The sequence below is a fragment of the Castanea sativa genome, chromosome 4 (genome assembly GCF_040712315.1).
Source record: "Castanea sativa cultivar Marrone di Chiusa Pesio chromosome 4, ASM4071231v1".
In the NCBI taxonomy this organism is placed as follows: domain Eukaryota; kingdom Viridiplantae; phylum Streptophyta; class Magnoliopsida; order Fagales; family Fagaceae; genus Castanea; species Castanea sativa.
The window spans coordinates 50,913,276-50,932,202 of NC_134016.1; the positions used below are offsets into that span (position 1 = coordinate 50,913,276).

The following is an 18,927-nucleotide window of genomic DNA, read 5'->3' on the forward strand; positions in this document are numbered from 1 at the left end:
TAAATAAAGCAGACGAGATTTTTCTTGAGAATCACTCAAATACTGCTCATTTAAACATTTTTTTTCTTTCTGATAAATGGATTGTAAAGCCACTTTCCGTGTAACATGTCTCATTTTTTTATTATTTTTTTCCTTTTTTGGGTAGAAAAGGAGCTTCATTATACTAGAAATTACTAGTTGGTGCAAGATCTAATACATAACCATTACTTCTTCAGAAGTAGTAAAGCATCAGTAGTGGCATCCATGAAGATAACAAAATCCTAATGCACATGAGCCTCTCTCCTGGAAAATGCATCTGCACACCAATTTACTTCCCAACAAGATTTGATCCTAAAAAGTTCTCTACAATCAGCTACAATAAAAGAAGAGTAATGCTATAATGATGTGGTAAGTTGTGATTAGAGTAACATTTTCACGTGGATCTACTACCGGCCCTAATATGTACAAATCACATACACGAGAGACCCCTTTATATCTGTTGAATATATTTCGCACTCGACTATCTCAAAACCTTCACAAATGCTAGACCACATTAATGTTGATTTTCACAATCACAAATTTAGCAGTTCTTTGGGGAGCTGCAATTATTTAAAGGGACAAACCATATGAGATTGAGTCAACCAAATTGTGTCATTTGGCATAAAACTAGAAGAACCCACCTTTTTATGCAATCCAATTACAAATGGCAGTTTAGGCTAATGTTTTAACAAACCAAAATAGCCTTTCCCTTGAAGTGGAGGATCTTGGCAGTGCCTCTAAACTGCCATATATAAAATCCAAAATAAGGCTCCACCCTAGGTAGGAGAAAACCGATGTTTGTTTCACACAAAAGTTTATATCCAATACATTATGCCTAATTAGTTTTCTCTATATTGGAAACATAAACAAAGAGTTCTTTGTCTCTCTCATCACATCATTCCAAATTTACCTACTATTGTGATTTAAAAATATGCATCGCTAAAATTCCTTCTTTTCGGCAAGATTGTTGATTCAAGCATAATTTTGAGACGCACTGCTAACTTTCTTCACTTTCGGTGTTGATACAAGTAGTGAATTTGATTGTGCCCAAGTTGAACCCGAGTCTAAAAGGCAACCCAACCAAAACTCGATGTGTAGCAAGGCAAAAATAAAAGACCCCAACACACTAACTCAAACTGCTGTGAAAAATTGTGTGTTGCGTGTTAGAACTGATAGTCTTGCGAGTTAGAACTGGTAGTCTTGCGTGTGTTAACATTATAGTAACAATGGCATGCCAACGAGGAAATTTGTGGTTCCCATATGACCTTGTTAACATTGTCCCAATGGAATGCCAACGAGGTAATTTCTGGTCCCCTTATCAAAACAAAACAAAACAAAACGAGATCCACACAGCAGTGTAATTTTTGAAAGTATATTCAGATGTCTGTTAAAGCGGCCTAGATTCCAAATGCTATTTCTTTTCATATCACAAACCTCACATGCTGACGCAGCCAAAGTAAGCTAGCACTGAGACACAGACCCAACTTTCTCTAGTCATTGAGTGACGAGTCTCTCACACATCTCTTTCAAAACCGTTTACAGGCTTGCATGCAAAAAGCTAAAACTGTAATGATAACAAAAAAACAAAACCAGCCATTTGTTAAATAAAGTGTCCCACCATTTCCTCTATATATCTCAGATCCTCCACTGATCAACACTCTAAAAGGCCTTTGACTTGTTATTCATCTCTCCACTACTAACTTCTCTAGTGATCATGTACCATCAATTCAGGAAGACCATGGCAATAATGGCTGCACTTATGCTTCAGTTGTGCTTGTTCATGAAAGTTGACTCGTATTCTTCTCATTCTGACAAGATTACAAGGCTTCCTGGACAACCCCATGTTGGCTTTCAACAGTTTTCAGGTTATGTAAGTGTGAATGATGATGATATGAAGCATAAAGCTCTTTTCTACTACTTTGTTGAAGCAGAAATAGATCCAGCTTCCAAGCCTCTTGTCCTCTGGCTGAATGGGGGTAAGCAACTTGCTTTCTTTATATATGGAAAAAAAGAAGTATCTTTTGTAACATTCTTACTAAGTCATTCATGTAACAAGCCAACAAGTGAATGTAATGTGATTTAATTTTGTACTTCCTTGTGGGAATTGATCCACCAACATTCACGTGGTATTTACTCATTAAATTGTTACATAGATGAATTACTATAACTGTTAGAAGAAATACTTTGTCATTATTTATTTCATTTTAAAGCAAAAATTTTTATTGAAATGAAAAGTAAGAGAACAAGAACCAAACTTTGAATTTACAATGTGAAGGTTCAGTTGTTGAAGGGTCATTTCAATGTGTTAGTTTCCATCTCTTGTAGGACCTGGTTGTTCCTCCTTGGGAGTCGGGGCATTTTCTGAAAATGGACCCTTTAGACCAAATGGAGAGATTCTGGTTAGAAATGAGTACAGCTGGAATAGAGGTATGCCAAGATAGTAAATAGTTTCTTGATTTCTTTCTTTAGTACATATATGGTTGGATGTGGAATAATTAGGCAATTGGTATTCTCATGTTCATATGATCTTGCAGAAGCAAATATGTTATATCTAGAGACACCAGTTGGAGTGGGGTTCTCTTATGCTACTGATAGCTCAGCCTATGTGGCAGTGAATGATGAGGCAACAGGTATGTATCTTTCTACCCCAAAAAAAAGAGAAAAAAATAAAAGAGAAGAAGGTATATGCACCTTTCTGTTTGACTGGTAAAAATAAATCTTTTTTTTTTTTTTTTTTAATCATGCCCCTTTTAAAACATGTACAATTTAGGTTTTGCTGCATAGACTTTTTTTTTTTTTTTGGTGGAAGGGAGCTGCATACACTTTTAAAAAGTTTTTAAAAGAGCATTCTATGGTGAAGAATCTTCTTTTTTTTTTTTTTGGCTCTAAATTTCTATGATGGAAGTATCAAGCTAGGACTAGGCTTAGGTCCATAGGCTTGGGTCAAGTGAGTGCACTGAACCTAAGCTAACTCTTTTAGCTTTGCCCATCAAGCTAACTCTTTTAGTACTTTACATAAAAGTTCTTAAAATCATGGTTAAATTTAGCAGTATGATTATTTCTTCTTATTTTTCTTTTAATATTTTTCCTTTCCTTGAATAGTCATCTGTGACACAGTTTTCTATACTCTAAAGATGTTTATGTTTTGTTTTCTTAAGCTAAGGATAATCTTGCATTCTTGAAACGCTGGTTGAACAAGTTTCCCCAATACAGGAATAGGGATTTGTTTATAGCAGGGGAAAGTTATGCAGGTATCTCAATATCCATAACTTGTCACTCAATGTTACATGCCAAGTGATTGTGATTTTTCTCTAATCATTTTTCTTATTGATTCCAGGTCACTATGTTCCTCAACTTGCAAGCCTTATCATTGAAATCAATAAAAAGGAGAGAGTTTTCAATCTAAAAGGAATTTCTGTGAGTAGTAAAATTCGGAATCTAACTTTTGTGACAAAGTGATGCATGAACATTTTTATTTTTGAACAACTTGGAAGTATAAAAGATATATAGATAGGTATTTTGAAGTGAATTGATGCTTATGACTCACAACAATAAAAGGGGTCAATAGCTATGTTTATTTACTAATATGGTTAAATGAAATCGCGTATGTAATCATATTATAGATAAACAGTATGGATGAAGTTATGAACTCTTTTATTGCAGCTTGGCAATCCTGTTCTGGAATTTGCCACTGACTTAAATTCAAGGGCTGAGTTCTTTTGGTCTCATGGGTTAATATCTGATTCGACATACAAAATGTTCACTACTTCTTGTAACTATTCGCGGTATGTGAGTGAGTATTACAGAGACACAGTGTCATCTATTTGTTCAAGGGTTATGAGCCGAGTGACCAAAGAGACAAGTAGATTTGTAGACAACTACGATGTCACTCTTGACGTATGTACTTCATCCGTATACTCACAAAGCAAAGTTATTAGTCCCCAGGTAAATATCCTTCCCAAGACTCAATGCACCGTTTAAAACTTTTATATTTACTAAGTTGGTTTGTTGTTGTTTGATCATCTGGCAGCAAGTAACTGAGAGCATAGATGTATGTGTGGAAGATGAAACTGTGAATTACTTAAACCGAAAAGATGTGCAAAACGCTCTCCATGCCCGGCTTGTGGGAGTTCACAAATGGCTTGTTTGCAGCAAGTAATTTCTTTTCACTTGGCTAAAGATATCATATATCAATTGGCATTGCTTTATCCAGAATTTACTCCAACTTAGTCATTTCCTTTGGAAAGACCTATTACAATTGTTGCTAAACCAAAGTGGTGGAAATATGAGCTATTAAAATTGTTATATATACTATGGAACAAGTTTTAGCTGGCTTTATACAGAACTCAAGTTTTAACCTATTAAAATTTGTTTTTGAGTTACTTTAGTCCTAACCATTTGAATTGTTTTCATTATCAGCATCCTGAAATATGAGCTGCTCAACCTGGAAATTCCCACAATCTCTTTGGTTGGAGAACTTATCAAGAATGGGATTCCAGTCTTGGTTTACAGGTAATTAGAACTCAATCTCACTGCTCCATCATGAGCTTAATTAATTTAATGAAAGATGGCTCATTTTTTGGTACAATTTTTTTTTATATGTAGTGTACCTACTTAATCTTAACCATTCATCAATTATTATGAAATATATATATTAAATAAGGCAATATCCCATATTAACGGTTAAGATTATAAAAAGTTTGTATCATAGAATTCTTCCCTAAAGATTTGTATATCTTATAGCTAATATCTTTGTTCATAAATTTCTGAATTAAGTGGAGACCAAGATTCTGTAATTCCACTGACTGGGAGCCGCACCTTGGTTCATAGACTGGCAAGGGAATTGAGCCTGAACACTACTGTTCCTTACAGGGTTTGGTTTGTGGGGAAGCAGGTAAAATCTTGTGTTTTATTTATTGAAAAGTAGAAACTTTTTGAAGTTTTTATTTTTACCTTTCGATCTGTATGAATAATTACTGCATGAATTTTCTTTATTTATTTGATAATGAGTTTCCATAACTTTAGAGAGGCTGAGATGTAGCACGTGCTCTAGTCCATCTCTCTGCAGGCTTAGTAGTGGCAATACCCCATTCATGGATCTTTATGCTTCTCACATGGCCCCTAGGAAAAAAGAATTAATTTGTGGGGCGCCTGTGTTAGGACTTAGAAAACATGTATTCTAATTTGTAACCTCATCTATGGGTGGGAAAAAAAAAAAAAAAAACTAGTACTACATCCATAAGGTTGCTACATACTATAACGTTCTTATGAAGATACAACTTTTAATAGGAGTTGAAGTAATCTTTAACACATATATCCCACCCTGTTACTCACTATCTTCTCTCTTCTCTCTATCTATTTATAGAGTGGTGATAGTTACATACTGTGTACTAGACACATATCAAAATATGATTTTATAAGTCGTGTGTAACTAGCTGTGTGCAACAATAATTAGTGTTATATATATTGCTACACACGTGAGAAATTACAATAAAGTGCCTAAATTATTTAAAATGTACTCTTATTTCAAAAATATCTCTAAGACATAATTAACGTATCTAAATAGACACTGAAATTAAGTCAAATGCTTAAATGTTGGAGAAACAATCATATTTTGTATTAAATAAAGGAACAACATCAGATCTGCTATTTTTAGTGACATCAGATTCACTGCAATACACAATTAGATCTTGGAATGAGAATATTAAGATAATGGTGATCATTTTCGAATGGCAACTGCCATGTGACACGCATCTCTTTGGTGCAGAACAAAGGTGGTGGAAATATATTTTCATCCTTTTTTTTTTGAAGAACTTCATTGTGTAAAATGTCACTTTAAACTATTTTATTACAAAAAATGAATGTTTACTTTCTTTGTACAGGTTGGTGGGTGGACTCAAGTTTATGGTAACATCCTATCATTTGCCACCATTAGAGGTGCCTCTCATGAGGCTCCATTCTCACAGCCAGAGAGATCACTCAAGCTATTCAAGTCATTTCTTGAAGGCAAGCCTCTACCAAATATTTTTGACTAGTAGGCTGATATTGACCAATGTGCTTTTTGATGAAGTGAAAAGAGTAAATAAAGAAATGGTATACATGTGTTTGTTCATGTGGTTTTGTTAATGTAATTGATGCTGCCTCGGAGAAACTTTATACATAGAAAGTGTGAAAGAAGAAGAAAAAATGATTCCCCTGGCCCCTTTTTCCCTTATAGATAAGGTAGCATTTGAATGTTGGATCGGTTCATTGATGATTGCTTAAGCAAGATTCGATCTCAAGCCTTTATTCAACAACAAAAAGTTATTGGTTGGGTTAGTGGAATTCACTGCAGGAGTTCGTAAATGATTAAAGTGTGATTAAAGTGAATCATTGGTTATAGTATAATATTCTCTCGTGACTAGCCTCGAGAGGGGTGGCCTGGTGGTTGGGATCTGTGAATCAGATTTGTGGTCCCTAGTTTAAGCCCGGGCGAGTACCTTTAGAGAAATTTGGGTATCTCTGCTGAGGAGCTCCTGATTACCAGCTCTCTCGAGGTCACCCCAGACCACGATAGCTATGATTCAATCCAACATTTCCTAGCGGGAGGTGCCCCTATGGTCACGTCCAGAGGGGTGAGTCATAATGGTTGCCCCCGCCCCCCTTCTTGGTTCATCAAAAAAATATTCTCTCGTGACTAGAATAATGAAAGAAATTAAGAAAATTAAGATGGAGATTAATTAGAAGGTCATTTTTAGTAACAGCTTTAAAATTTCTCTCATTCCCATCAAACTAATCTTTTTATTTGAGTTTTGAAGTTAATCTCTCCACCTTAAATAATGAAATCTAAAATATATATGAGACATGATTTTCACCAATTAGAAAAGGCTGGATAAATTAACTATCTTTTTGTGTATAATGTATATAAATTATGGCTCTAATAAAAAAAGAAAATCTTTTGTATTAATTTGACTAGTTCAAGTCACTTCCAACTTCCAAATCTAAATTCTTCTAATAGGTACTGTAAGGTCACAATTTGCACCCAAACCCAAAGTAAGATTAAGATAGGTCCAAAAGGCCTAGTACAATGAATTTATAGAGAGTGGGTTTGAAATCTAGGTTCTAGTGATTTTTAATAACAAAGATAATGGGCTAGATTACAACACCATACATTTGGGATGGTTTATATACCAGAAATTGTCCTCGGACTCAAGCCGAGGAGACTGAATCTTATATTTCCTTTTGGACTTGGACTGAAACAGATTACAGTTTTTTATCTTAATGTCCACAGTGTTTCTTCTTTCCTCCCTTCGATCCCCCTTTCTGAATGTCCCCTCCCCTTTTTATATCATACTTCTTCTTCTCCCCATCCTCCACATATGGACCAGATTACTAGTTTAGATACTTGTCCCATCAGCCCATCTGTGAAGTCTTTAAAGGCAGTTATAAGGTTGAACATTGATGCTCAAGCATCACTTCCCCATTAATGCGATCAGAGAGGTAACTGCAGAGCATTCAATGCAGTGGTAACAGCTTTATCTTAGATATTTCATAACCCTTCTTCTTATCTTGTACATCCACCATACCTACCCTTACTTATAGGATCTCCTAGAATATCATCTTTAGAAGTCAAACGGCCCTTTCCTACCTTGGCTTTATCTAGCTGAGGACATACTTTTCCTTGGACCATCTTCTTGGACAACCTTGATCAGACCTCACCTCTTTATCCATCAGCAATGCCTCTTGGGCTGATATTCCCACATCTTCGGATCATTCAGTGTTTTCGGATTGGACCTCTAGCCCAACACATATTTCTGGGTCCATTAACCCCATAGGTACTTTCTTGTTTCTTTTATTATTATTAGCTTCTTCAGCTTCAATCATCTTAACAGCATCTTATATTTTAATTTGTTTCATTCTTTTAACTATTCTTGTCTTCCTCTATCCTATTTTAATTCCATCGTTTTATGTTTTTTACTTTTTAGCTCTATATTTAGAGCCTCACCAATCATGTGATATAATTGTAACCCCATATTTAGTCTAACAAATAATTTTCACTTTTCTTTTTTTATTTTTCATCTCTTGTTCTTTCATCTAACTCCTACAACATTTATTAATTTATTTGTAAGCTTCATATCATTTTTCAAAAATATTTATTTGCTCACATGTGATATAAATAACTCAAGACTGAAAAATAAAATTAAAGATTGAAAGAAAAAAAAATCTTGGAGAAAAAGCTATTGTATATTTCCTTGAGTTCATAATAAGATCATTATTTTCTTCAGTAATACAAGAAAGTTTTAAGTTTCTACATAGTACAAGTTGTAAATTATACAATCAATTATGTAAAGAGAGTTGCATAATAAAAAATATTTACAAAATAAAGAGAGTGAATATCAGAAAAGATAATTTGATTCTTTCATTGAGGGCTCCAATAGTAATGGTGGTTGACCATGATATTAAGATTGGGTTTTGTATCTTGCAGATGATGCCTTGGAGGATATTGAACGAATGATAAAAATTTCCTTTTCTAATTTTTTTGGTGCATATTCTATTACTATTCCAAATAGCAAATCTCTCTCTCTCTCTCTCATGATTACTCCTCTCTTTTCTCTTTTCTCTTTTACCTCTACCCTATTAAATCAAAGCCATCTAATTTGGAATGAAAAAATAAGTAATGGTGGGACTAAGATTTGAACATATGGTATGGTGCCATCATGCCAACTACCAAGACACCAAGGCACCAATAACTTTCTTTTTTGTTTAAGCAGAGTGTACTTCCATCACTTCATCTTATTTTAGCTTACAAAGAATTTGTTTTTAAAGAAAAAAAAAAAAAAGCTTACAAAGAATTTTACTTTTACTAATTAAGTTCTTGAAAATAAGATTAATAAAGAAAAAGACAATATATATCCTAAAAACGATAGTCAACTATTTTTAAAACCTTCTTATAATTTTTTTTTAAAAGTAATTAAAATTTTTTATAATATTTTTATTTTTTAATGAAAATCCTATTTAAACTTTCTTAAAATAAATTGAATTAAACAACATAATTAAAAAAAAAAAAAAGGAATACTAAAATAGCCCATGAGAGAATTGCATCTAATATTTCTCTTTCCATAAGTCGGTGCCAATATATCCAAGTACATACCATGACCCACACCTCATGTTTGATGATGAGTAAGTAAGTATAATCAAAGAAAGTAAACGTTAAAGCAAAAGAGAGAGAGCAAGACATGATTGCATCATGCAACAACCATTTCCAAAGCCAAGCCGGTAACTGCAGAGACTCACTTCAGAAGTATTCATAGTACTGTTCTCTACTGTTTGTTTCATACAAAAACAGGAACTCAAAAATCGAGCGTGGCCCTCAAAAACCGCTCTCTCTCTCTCTCTCTCTCTCTCCCTTAAAAAGGCAACTGCTTTTTCTCTTTTCTTTGCCATTCCGTGCAATTTTTTATTCTTTGCTTTCAAATTTGACTAAACCAAAAAAAAAAAAGCGATCTTTTTTTTCTTTCAATTATGTCTAAACAGCAAAAGCTTCACAACCCTTCTCCTGCTTCTTCAATCATCACCAACTCTCTCTCTCTCCAGGTAATGTATTTTTAAAAAACAACAAATACCCAGAAATCATTACATCTTTCTAACTTAGTTTAATCAAAAAAGATTATCTTTTGGTATAGTAACTGTGTGTATTGGATCAAAAAAGTTTACCACTTTTCATTGCATCACGTTGTTGAATCTTCATTTTGGATTTTTTTTTTTTTTGGGTATGTGGGAATTGCAGGATAAAGAGGAAGACAAAGAATTGGACCTGGGATCCGAAGAGCCTGAGGCTCCATTGCCCTTATCTGTCACTTCCCGGGTCAGTTTTAGATTTTGTACAATTTATCTTCTTTTGGGGTTCTAGTTTATAGTAGAAGGAAAATAATCATGTGATTCAATGTTTCTCAAAAAGACAATGTGATTGAATAGTTAGCAAAAACATTGCAGGTGTTGTATATGTTGGGGGATATCACAGAATGGCTAGAATTGGTCCGTAAACGCAGTGGCCAATATCGTTATTCTGGCTTTCCTCGCCGCCCTTCGGGCCTTGATCACATGCTTACTAGGTTCTTCTTCTTTTCTTTTTTTTCTTTTCTTTCTACTTGTGAATTGAGAGGGCGTTTGGATCCACGTTTTGTAACTGCGTTTTGCGTTTGCGTTTAAAAACTGCTGGGACCCACGCTACAGTAGACAAAACGAAAAACGCAGAGATGAAAATAGCTGAAGAAAAAACGCAAGCTTTTTTCTTCGGTGTGCACCAAAACGATCATCCAAGAAGGTTCGCCGGCGTCAGACTGGGTTCTTTTTAAGGCTGTACAGGCACCGCCCGCCACCGACGAAACCGGCTGGAGCTGAACCGATCCGGCCACCTCAAACCTCCACCGCAGGTGTTAGGCACGGTGGTTGGCAGCGATTTTCAAGCACCAAAGTCGGCCGGTACGGTTGTCGGCAAAGATTTTTGAATTCCGGTGAACACCGAACCGCACCGATTTGCTTATATATATACAAAACTTGAGATTTCTACCCCCTTCAAGTCAGATCTAAGATTTCCATCCCCACCCACAACACAAAACCCACCGGCGATTTCAACTTTTTATCTTCAAGCACCTCTGTTTTTGCTGCCACCCAGGTCAGATCTTCAAGTTGTTGTCTCTACCTCCATTGCTTGGTGGTCGATTACTCGATTAGACTTCGCAGGTGAGTCAATCGATGGTTAGTCCCAAGAATCTTGAGTTTGTTTGGGTTTTAATATTTGGATATGTAATGGGTTTGATAGACTTCGCAGGTGGACATTGACCATCGCGCCGACTGGAACCTCCACCGGCGTCGGACTAGATTGTCTTCCTCTGTGGATTTCTCTGTTGGGCGTGGGCTTCTCTTCTTGAAGACAGGCGTTAGCGTAGGCGAGGAGTGAAAAAAAAAAAAATTTCATCTGCGTTTTTCAACTGAGCTACAGTACCCGTATCAAAAAATAATCATCTACGTTTTTTCACTTATTTTCTACAGTGTTTTCAGTTTTTAGTTTCAGCAAAATAAGTTCTATCCAAACAGACCCTGAATGTATTGAATAAGAAAGTGATTTTGGATTCCTAAAATATTGAATTTCATGGGAATGCAACTGATTTGAAAAGAAAGATAAGAACTTGGCAATTAGTTCTGGTCCAAATGGCACTTATGATAAGAAGTGTTTAAGACTTATTGAATGTGTGTGTAACTACAAATCAAACTGAAAGGGAAAAAAAAAAAAGATTTGAAGATTCAACTACTAATTGAAAGGGGTGTACTAGTTAATTTCTTGAGAGATTTCCCTTGAGGCCAAAACTTACTTATCAAAGAAAAAATTCTAGAGACTGTAAGGCAAAGTTCACGGCCAATGCAGGTTTTCATGACCATTGTTGAGTGCAAATGAATATTTTCTTTATTTGAAAGATAACGTGACTATTCATGTTGATTTATAAATGTAAAGCTAGTTGGAAATTCTTAACAAATTGTTAACTGAACCACCAAAATTTTTCAATTTTATTTATGGTTTTATGTGCTGAGATTTGGTTGCAATTTTTATATACATATATTTACATTGGTGCATGATTTTAATCATAATTGTGGTTCAGTGCAGGAGAACTTGTCGATGATCCTCAAAGTTCTCTGCCTCCTGAGCAGACCACAGAGACCAGCTTGTGGGAAAGGCTTGGTAAAGCTGCTATGTTGGACATTGAGTCAAGCTCCTTCTCTTGGGACAAGCTTTCTTCGCTTCACCACACGGAACATAGTAGTAGCACCGAACATTCCGAGGATGAAATGAGCAAAGCCCTTGAGGTATGTGATCTGCTTTGCTACGGTGTATACATTGATATTTTGTCTGAATTTATGTCAGTGTGTCAGAATTTGAAGAATGAGATTCCAAAGGATATCTGAGAAGAAGCATGTACAAACTTGTTTATTTGCTTATCTGCTTCCTCAGTTTCTCTTTGGTTGTGTGCATATAGGTCACTGTAAATTCTGGGGGAGTTGTCTTCTTTGCCCTATTCAACCAGCCTGGGAATTGTGATGATTGTCCAAAGGAAGCAGCAGCTGTGATAAAGATAGCATCATCAAGGATGGCCACACAATCGGAACGCCTTGGCTACGAATTTGCAAAGTGGTTAGGTGTTCGAACTCCACAGGTTGCTCCTTGTTGCTACTGTAGTTGTGTGATATCTACCATCTCAGGCAATTAGGCCATCCTTGGCCGAAGTAATTCTGTTGGAAATTCCCTCTTCATGAAATGTGTTTTGTTGATATAATGCAGGCTAGAGTCATCCATAATTCAAGCCCAGAGTGGCTCCAGATTAAGGAAGCTGCAGAGAAAGCAAGAAATGCAGCAAGTTCAGAAAGAGATGAAGTTGGTGAAATGACTTGTTCAGAACTTTTGGAAGCACTTGAACTTAGCCGATGCCTTTTTTTCCTGAGGTGCACCTGGAACTTGGATTACTTGTGAATTAGATGTTAGAGTGTGGCAGCATGGAATATCTGTGCTTCCTTAGGAGGCAATGAGTCAATGAAAAATAACTTGCACCTTGTTAAGTACTTGTTCACCTAATCACAATCTTTTTAAGGGTAGATTCATTTGACTCAGTTGAGTGACTCCACACACTACTATTCAGCTGGTTAGGATAATCAATGATCATTTGCATATGCACTCTATTTGTCTTTTAGGTGGCTAGGATTGTGTGAGTGTGACTGAGCTGAGTGTCTTAGTGCACTCAGTTATCAAGGTGGTCTTTTTCTTGATTTGATTTGAACTTGAACTTAAAAGGAGCTTATTTAGAATATGTATAAGTAAAATTAGGCAATAACTTATTGGTTTATTTTCCTGTTTTGGTCAACTGGTTTGTTATCCAACTTCTCTGCATGTGCACAACATAATAAAAGTTAGAGAAATAAACAAGTTTTTTCGCTTGTTAGCTTCAGATATGCCTACAAAATTCACTTTAGATTTCCTAGATTTCTCTGCTTCCCTTTGCCCATGTATCCTATTGATAGTTTGTGTTTTGACCCTTAAGCCTGCTATCCTTGTGCCTAAGTTGACACCACAAAATCTTCAGAAAGTTAGACAATTCCTACACTTGGAGAATCACTCACACCCAACACCCATGCTGAGTCCATTTCATAGTTGACTGCAAATTAGTAGGGGGATTTTTATTTGTCTTGATGCATGGGACTGAAAAATATTTTTAGAAGATAACTTTTTTATTCCCCACTTATTTGATGTTGTGAGGATTGTGATTTTTTTTTTTTTTTTACAGTTACGTGCATGGATCTCCCTTAATGGAATGCTCAAGTGCATTTGAGTCTCAGGAGTATTCTGAAAAAACAGCAGCAGCTCTAGGCCGGGTCTTGTTGTTGGACCTTGTTATTAGAAATGAAGATAGACTCCCTTGCCGTCAGCTCAGGTGGCGTGGCAATTCTGCAAATTTGTTGTTGGCTGATAAAACGGCCTCTGCAAATATGGATGCACTAGAGGAAGCCTATGACTCTGAAATAAAGCGATCCAGACCAAGGGTGGTTGGAGCACTCCCAAAAGAGAGAAGGGCAACTTCTGTAGATAGCAGATTGAGCCTTCTTAATTCAGGATTGGTATCACAGGCCTCTGATCTTTCTGATATCATGGAATCGCCAAAATCTAGTGAGAAGAGCCTAAGAAGTCAAACATCAGATTTATCCTTCTGTTCTGATCTCCACATTGTGGCTATTGACTCTGGTGTCCCTCGTCGACCTCCTGCTGGAAAACGTGCAAATGACCAGGCAAATTATCCTAAGTTAGTTGAGTTACTACTTAATAGCTCTGAATACTCCTCTAATCTATTATATGACATAGCAGGAGGGAAATTAGGATCCCCTCCATCAGAAGATACAAATGTAGCATCTGATCCATGTACAAATGAAATGACTTCCATTGTTCATGAATTTCGTAATGGGTTCCGCGCTGCTCTTAGGGATCTAGAGGGGTTTTATATATTCATGCTCAGACTTCACCAAAAACTGGAATGCTTGTTACGAGCATTTTTGAATATTATAAATAAAATGTCCTCGGGGGAGTCTGACAAAGAGGATTCGGTGGTTCCTGGGTCACCCTCGAGTAAGGAACGATTTATCCATGATCCAGAATTTATTGAATCAGAATTGCATAGAACTGCTTCAAAGTCATCATCTTCAGGAAATAAAGAAAGCTCAGGCTCCAGCTCTCCCGTGACAAGAGAAAATTGGCATGGAAAGTTGCCCAAAGGAAGTGGGGAGCCCATTCGTAGCCTGCGTATGACAGCAAAGTTGCGTGACTTCCAGAAATTTGCCAAGGTTGGTTATACACTTATAGCAAACTGAATTTGGTGGATAAATTATATCTTTTAAGTATAAATTAATTTATTCATGGCACAAAGCTGATATCTAACTTTATTATTATTGAGAAGCTTTATCCTTTTTTTTCCCGGTATTCCTATGGATAAAGTATGCAATCTGGGTCATGCTTATCAATTTGCTTCTTGTGTGTGAAACTGAGACTTCTTATGCTGTAGAGAAATTGAGCTGAAAATTAACCAAACTGGATTGTTCTGCAGTGACTTTAATGTCGTGTCTATGACGTTGATCTGTGCGTATATATCAGTGTTATGTTTATTAACATGACTAAATTGTGTAGCGTATGAAACATGACCAGCAGACAGAAACTAGTATTGAAACAATGGAACTTATTTAGTGGTTGCTTTATTCTCATGTTAGCATGTTGGATATTTTTAATTATAACTAGTGTATATACACTGCTTGATATAGTAGGTCTTTTGTTCTTTTTGCAAGTTATGTTATTAGTATTATCATTATTATCATCATCATCATCATTTAGGATGAATGAGAGATATTTATTAAAGAAACAATTCAAGAATCATATCACAGAAAACCAACAGACTAGCTGTGCACCAGCAAGTCAGCTGACTCAGGGTCAGGACTCAGGGGAACCAGACTTCCAGAAACTAAATTCTAAAAACAGAATATGCTATTCCTCAATTCAACACAACATCTTGCTTGAAAAAGAGCTCTTGACTCCTTTACAATATTGTTACCAATTATTTGTCTACCTAATGCTCTATTGTTTGATTTTGTTCTCTCTATGCTCAGGTTGATGCTGAATCAAACAAAGACCTGGAACAGTGGAATGAAATGCTAAGAAATGATGCTATTAGACTCTGCCAGGAGAAAAATTTCAATACAGGGTTTTTCGAGGGTAGTGATAATAATTGTGTTATTGATGCTTACGAATTGAAGGTAATATTGCACTCAACTTTATTTCTGTTCAGAAACGAAACTATATATGCAGTTTTTTTTTTTTTTTGGAAAAAGGGGGGGGGGGGGGGTGCATTTTTACAAAGAGAATAATGTTCCGTTTTTCCTTAAATTTGAACTTTCAGGTCAGACTGGAGCACATTCTTGAGAGAATTGCATTGATATCTGAGGCTGCAAATACAGAGAGGCCATCTTCAGTTACGAGTAGCCTATTCATTGGAGGTGCCATGGCTGCAAGATCTGTTTTCACACTGCAACATTTAGGAATTAATCATATATTGTGTTTGTGCTCAAATGAAATTGGACAGTCAGATTCTCAGTTTCCTGATCTGTTTGAATACAGAAATTTTTCTGTAAGGGCTCCTTTCTTATCCATTCCCATTGTATAAGAAGAATGGTACCAGCTCATTCTGCACATCAAGCTAGCTGCTATTTCATAAATCAATTTCCAACTGATTGTATTATTTGCCATATGAACAGATACGTGACAGTGAAGACGAAAACATTAGCAGCATCTTTGAAGAAGCTTCCAATTTTATTGATCATGTTGAGCAAAAAGGTGGGAGAGTTCTAGTTCATTGCTTTGAAGGGAGAAGTAGAAGTGCCACATTGGTGCTAGCTTACTTAATGCTCAGGAAGTAAGCGAAAATTACAATTTTCATGTTACTTTAGTTATGTAAATGGGCAAAATTTAGGTACACTTCTTCTTTAAGTATTGTACCTTAGGTTTCCCAATTAAAATCAATCATGTGGTTGTATTGACTAATGTCACACAAACAATGTTATACACTTCTTTCCAAAAGACAGTTAATTTTAAATATGTGGTTCTTTGGTTAGTGCAACCACATGATTGGATTTATTTGGGGAACTTAGGGTATACACGTAAAGAATTGTACCCAAGTTTTTTTGTATGTAAATTTAATTGATATGGAACCTCCCCAATGGTAGACTTCAGACCTCAACTGACTGCTACATTGGATATGCCATACATGTAATCTCCTTTGTTGGAAATGAAATATGATTTTCTAGATCTCCAAAGAAATATTCTATTATTGAATGCTCTTTGTTTCTATGATGTAGGAACTTAACTTTGTTAGAAGCATGGAATGGCCTCAAACGAGTTCACCGCCGAGCCCAGCCCAATGATGGGTTTGCAAAGGTCCTATTGGATCTGGATCGGAAACTACATGGTAAGGTTTCCATGGAGTGGCAAAAACGAAAGCCAACAATGAAAGTTTGCCCCATTTGTGGGAAGAATGCTGGTCTCAGCAGCAGCTCACTTAAGCTTCATTTGCAGAAATCACACAAGAAGTTGTCATCAAGGAGTGTGGACAGTGCCATGAACACGGAAATACTAAAGACTTTGAAAGCACTCAAAATTAGCCGAGGTGGGAGTGTCAGCCCTACACACAGGCAATCTCACTCAGTAAAGGATGATTTAGTTTAAAAATTGCCTTCATATCAACACGAGGAAAATATGGAGGAATTCTGAGGATTGTTGCTCTTCGTAAACCATGAACTCTACTAGACCAATTTTAAGTTGTAACAACACTCATTTTTTAATTCTCTACTATCTCTAAATATATGTTCACAAGTGATCAGTTTATACAACAATTGCACCAGTGAAATGTACACCTGCCTCTATAATGTTGATTCTTGGAATCAAAATTCTTGCATTGGCAATGGTATTGAGCATGGAAAATCTCAGATGCAATATTTGCTCAAACTGATCACTTGCATACGCATTTTCAGAGATGGTAGAGAATTGTATAATGAGCATTGTTACAGTTCAGAATTGATCTAGTAGAGTTCAGGTACATATATAATTTTAGTTGTATGTGTAGGTACATCTAGGATTTTAGATGTATTACTATGCGTGGTACATACCTTATCAAGTGTAAAGGATGCTAAATCATAATCATATAAATTAGTGATTTGTATATTTACAGGAACATTTCCAATACAAGTTCCATGTCATGCATCTTTTCATCTGTCTCTGCTATGTGTTACAAAGCTAGGTAGTTACATGCACATAATGAGTCTTGGAGAATGATAACATGCCAAACTGCTTGGATTGGTTTAACTATGTTGACCGTGGCTTTGGTAGGTTCTCTCATTGAAAAGGCATTTTGTACACCTGACATATGGATCATCTCTTTTGCACATATGTGGGCCACATACAGTATGAGGTCCACATGTGAAAGGGATGATGCATATACTGGAAGCACGAGATAATTATTGTTCTAAATCTCTACAAAAATGACTGTGTAACACAAAACTGGGTGAAAGCATAAGGGCTTTTGACTTTCCGAAAAAAAAGGGGGGGTGGGGTTCTAGTTTGGTACCTACGTTATTGAGATGTTACTTTGTATGTCAACCAAAGTTTCAGACCTTTGCCATTGGCCAAATTCACATTTCATTCTACAAAACACTAGAAACTCTAGCATTCCTTGAAAAATTACCTAAAAAAACATACTAGGTTTACATACAATCAGTTAAAAGCAGTTTACATACATATTTGTTAACTTCTACTTTCACTTAAAAAAAGAAAAGAAAAGAAAAGAGATTGATGTATTGGTATATTGGATTTTTTTTAAATCCAGATTTAGTTTTTTTCCCCTTTCAAATGAACAAATTACTTTCTTTTTTTTCTTTTTTTTTGAGAAACAAACACACGTACACAAGGGAGAGGGAAAGGGGTTGGACAAATTACTTAGTTATTGTCCTACAAAATTAAGTACTACAAAGATCTTGATAGCTTTTGGTTTTAATTTTAACTCATAAACCTAGTTATAGACTTTGTTTTAACCTATCAAATTTAGTTTTTTTTTTTTTATTGGATCAACTTCGGTTCATAGTTAATATTTTTTTTTTTGAGAAACTAAAAATAAATAAATAAATAAATTTCCGTTTTATCTTTCAAAACATAATACTCTGAAAATATACGTTTTTTTATCATTAAATTTACAAAAACGTATTAAATATTCTCCTATTAAACTTGTAAAAAATAATTCAACTTAATTTTCAACACTTTTATTAGAATATTTTTATATAAGGCAATAAAATTATCAAAATTAGTATTCTTAGTTACATGCTTTACTATTTATATTCAAACCTCAATATTTTCATTTTAGAAAATAATGTAAATATGATACTAAATTTCAATATAATATAAGAAATAACTAAACATATATAGTTGTTCTTTGAGTTCCAAATTTTTCTCTCAAATTCATAATATACTCAAATCTATGTTTATTTACATTTTTTTATACAATATTTTTACAACATATATTATAATTTTGAACCAAATAAAACATGTACATATTCCTATCCATATATATTATGTCCCATCTTCCCATGTATTACTAACTATGCTTTGATTTTAACTCATAATAAATTGGGTATATGTCTGCTTGTATCTAGATTATGCTAAAATTGTTTCCTTTTAATAGAATCTACGCTAGCTAAGCAATTTCCAGGAGTTTTAGAACTTAGTGGTATTGCATGTTCTTCTTTATGAGAAACAATGTTCGAATTCCCTCTCTTCCATCTCTCACATAGTTGTAACTATTG

The 18,927-nt window shown here is 35.3% G+C and overlaps 2 protein-coding genes across 4 annotated transcripts; both read left to right on the top strand.

The window, feature by feature from the left end:
- The first annotated feature begins 1,697 nt into the window (after positions 1 to 1,697).
- On the top strand, positions 1,698 to 6,229 carry LOC142631847 (serine carboxypeptidase-like 45). The gene is made up of 10 exons (XM_075806170.1): positions 1,698 to 1,994; positions 2,344 to 2,445; positions 2,553 to 2,648; positions 3,177 to 3,269; positions 3,356 to 3,435; positions 3,682 to 3,963; positions 4,049 to 4,173; positions 4,438 to 4,530; positions 4,795 to 4,912; positions 5,901 to 6,229. The coding sequence occupies exons 1-10, from the start codon at positions 1,733 to 1,735 to the stop codon at positions 6,051 to 6,053; spliced, it is 1,404 nt and encodes a 467-aa protein (XP_075662285.1). The 5' UTR covers positions 1,698 to 1,732; the 3' UTR covers positions 6,054 to 6,229.
- Positions 6,230 to 9,399: 3,170 nt separating this feature from the next.
- On the top strand, positions 9,400 to 17,317 carry LOC142632197 (dual specificity protein phosphatase PHS1). 3 transcript variants are annotated; one of them, XM_075806617.1, is made up of 12 exons: positions 9,400 to 9,591; positions 9,785 to 9,862; positions 9,991 to 10,109; positions 11,655 to 11,859; positions 12,030 to 12,206; positions 12,332 to 12,492; positions 13,329 to 14,376; positions 15,190 to 15,336; positions 15,480 to 15,707; positions 15,835 to 15,992; positions 16,435 to 16,544; positions 16,652 to 16,878. In XM_075806617.1, the coding sequence occupies exons 1-12, from the start codon at positions 9,520 to 9,522 to the stop codon at positions 16,735 to 16,737; spliced, it is 2,589 nt and encodes an 862-aa protein (XP_075662732.1). In that variant the 5' UTR covers positions 9,400 to 9,519; the 3' UTR covers positions 16,738 to 16,878. The 3 variants fall into 3 exon arrangements, with proteins under 3 accessions (XP_075662732.1, XP_075662731.1, XP_075662733.1); XM_075806616.1 differs by having other exon boundaries at positions 9,402 to 9,591; positions 16,435 to 17,317; XM_075806618.1 differs by lacking the exons at positions 9,400 to 9,591; positions 9,785 to 9,862 and having other exon boundaries at positions 11,660 to 11,859; positions 16,435 to 17,317.
- Positions 17,318 to 18,927: the final 1,610 nt, after the last annotated feature.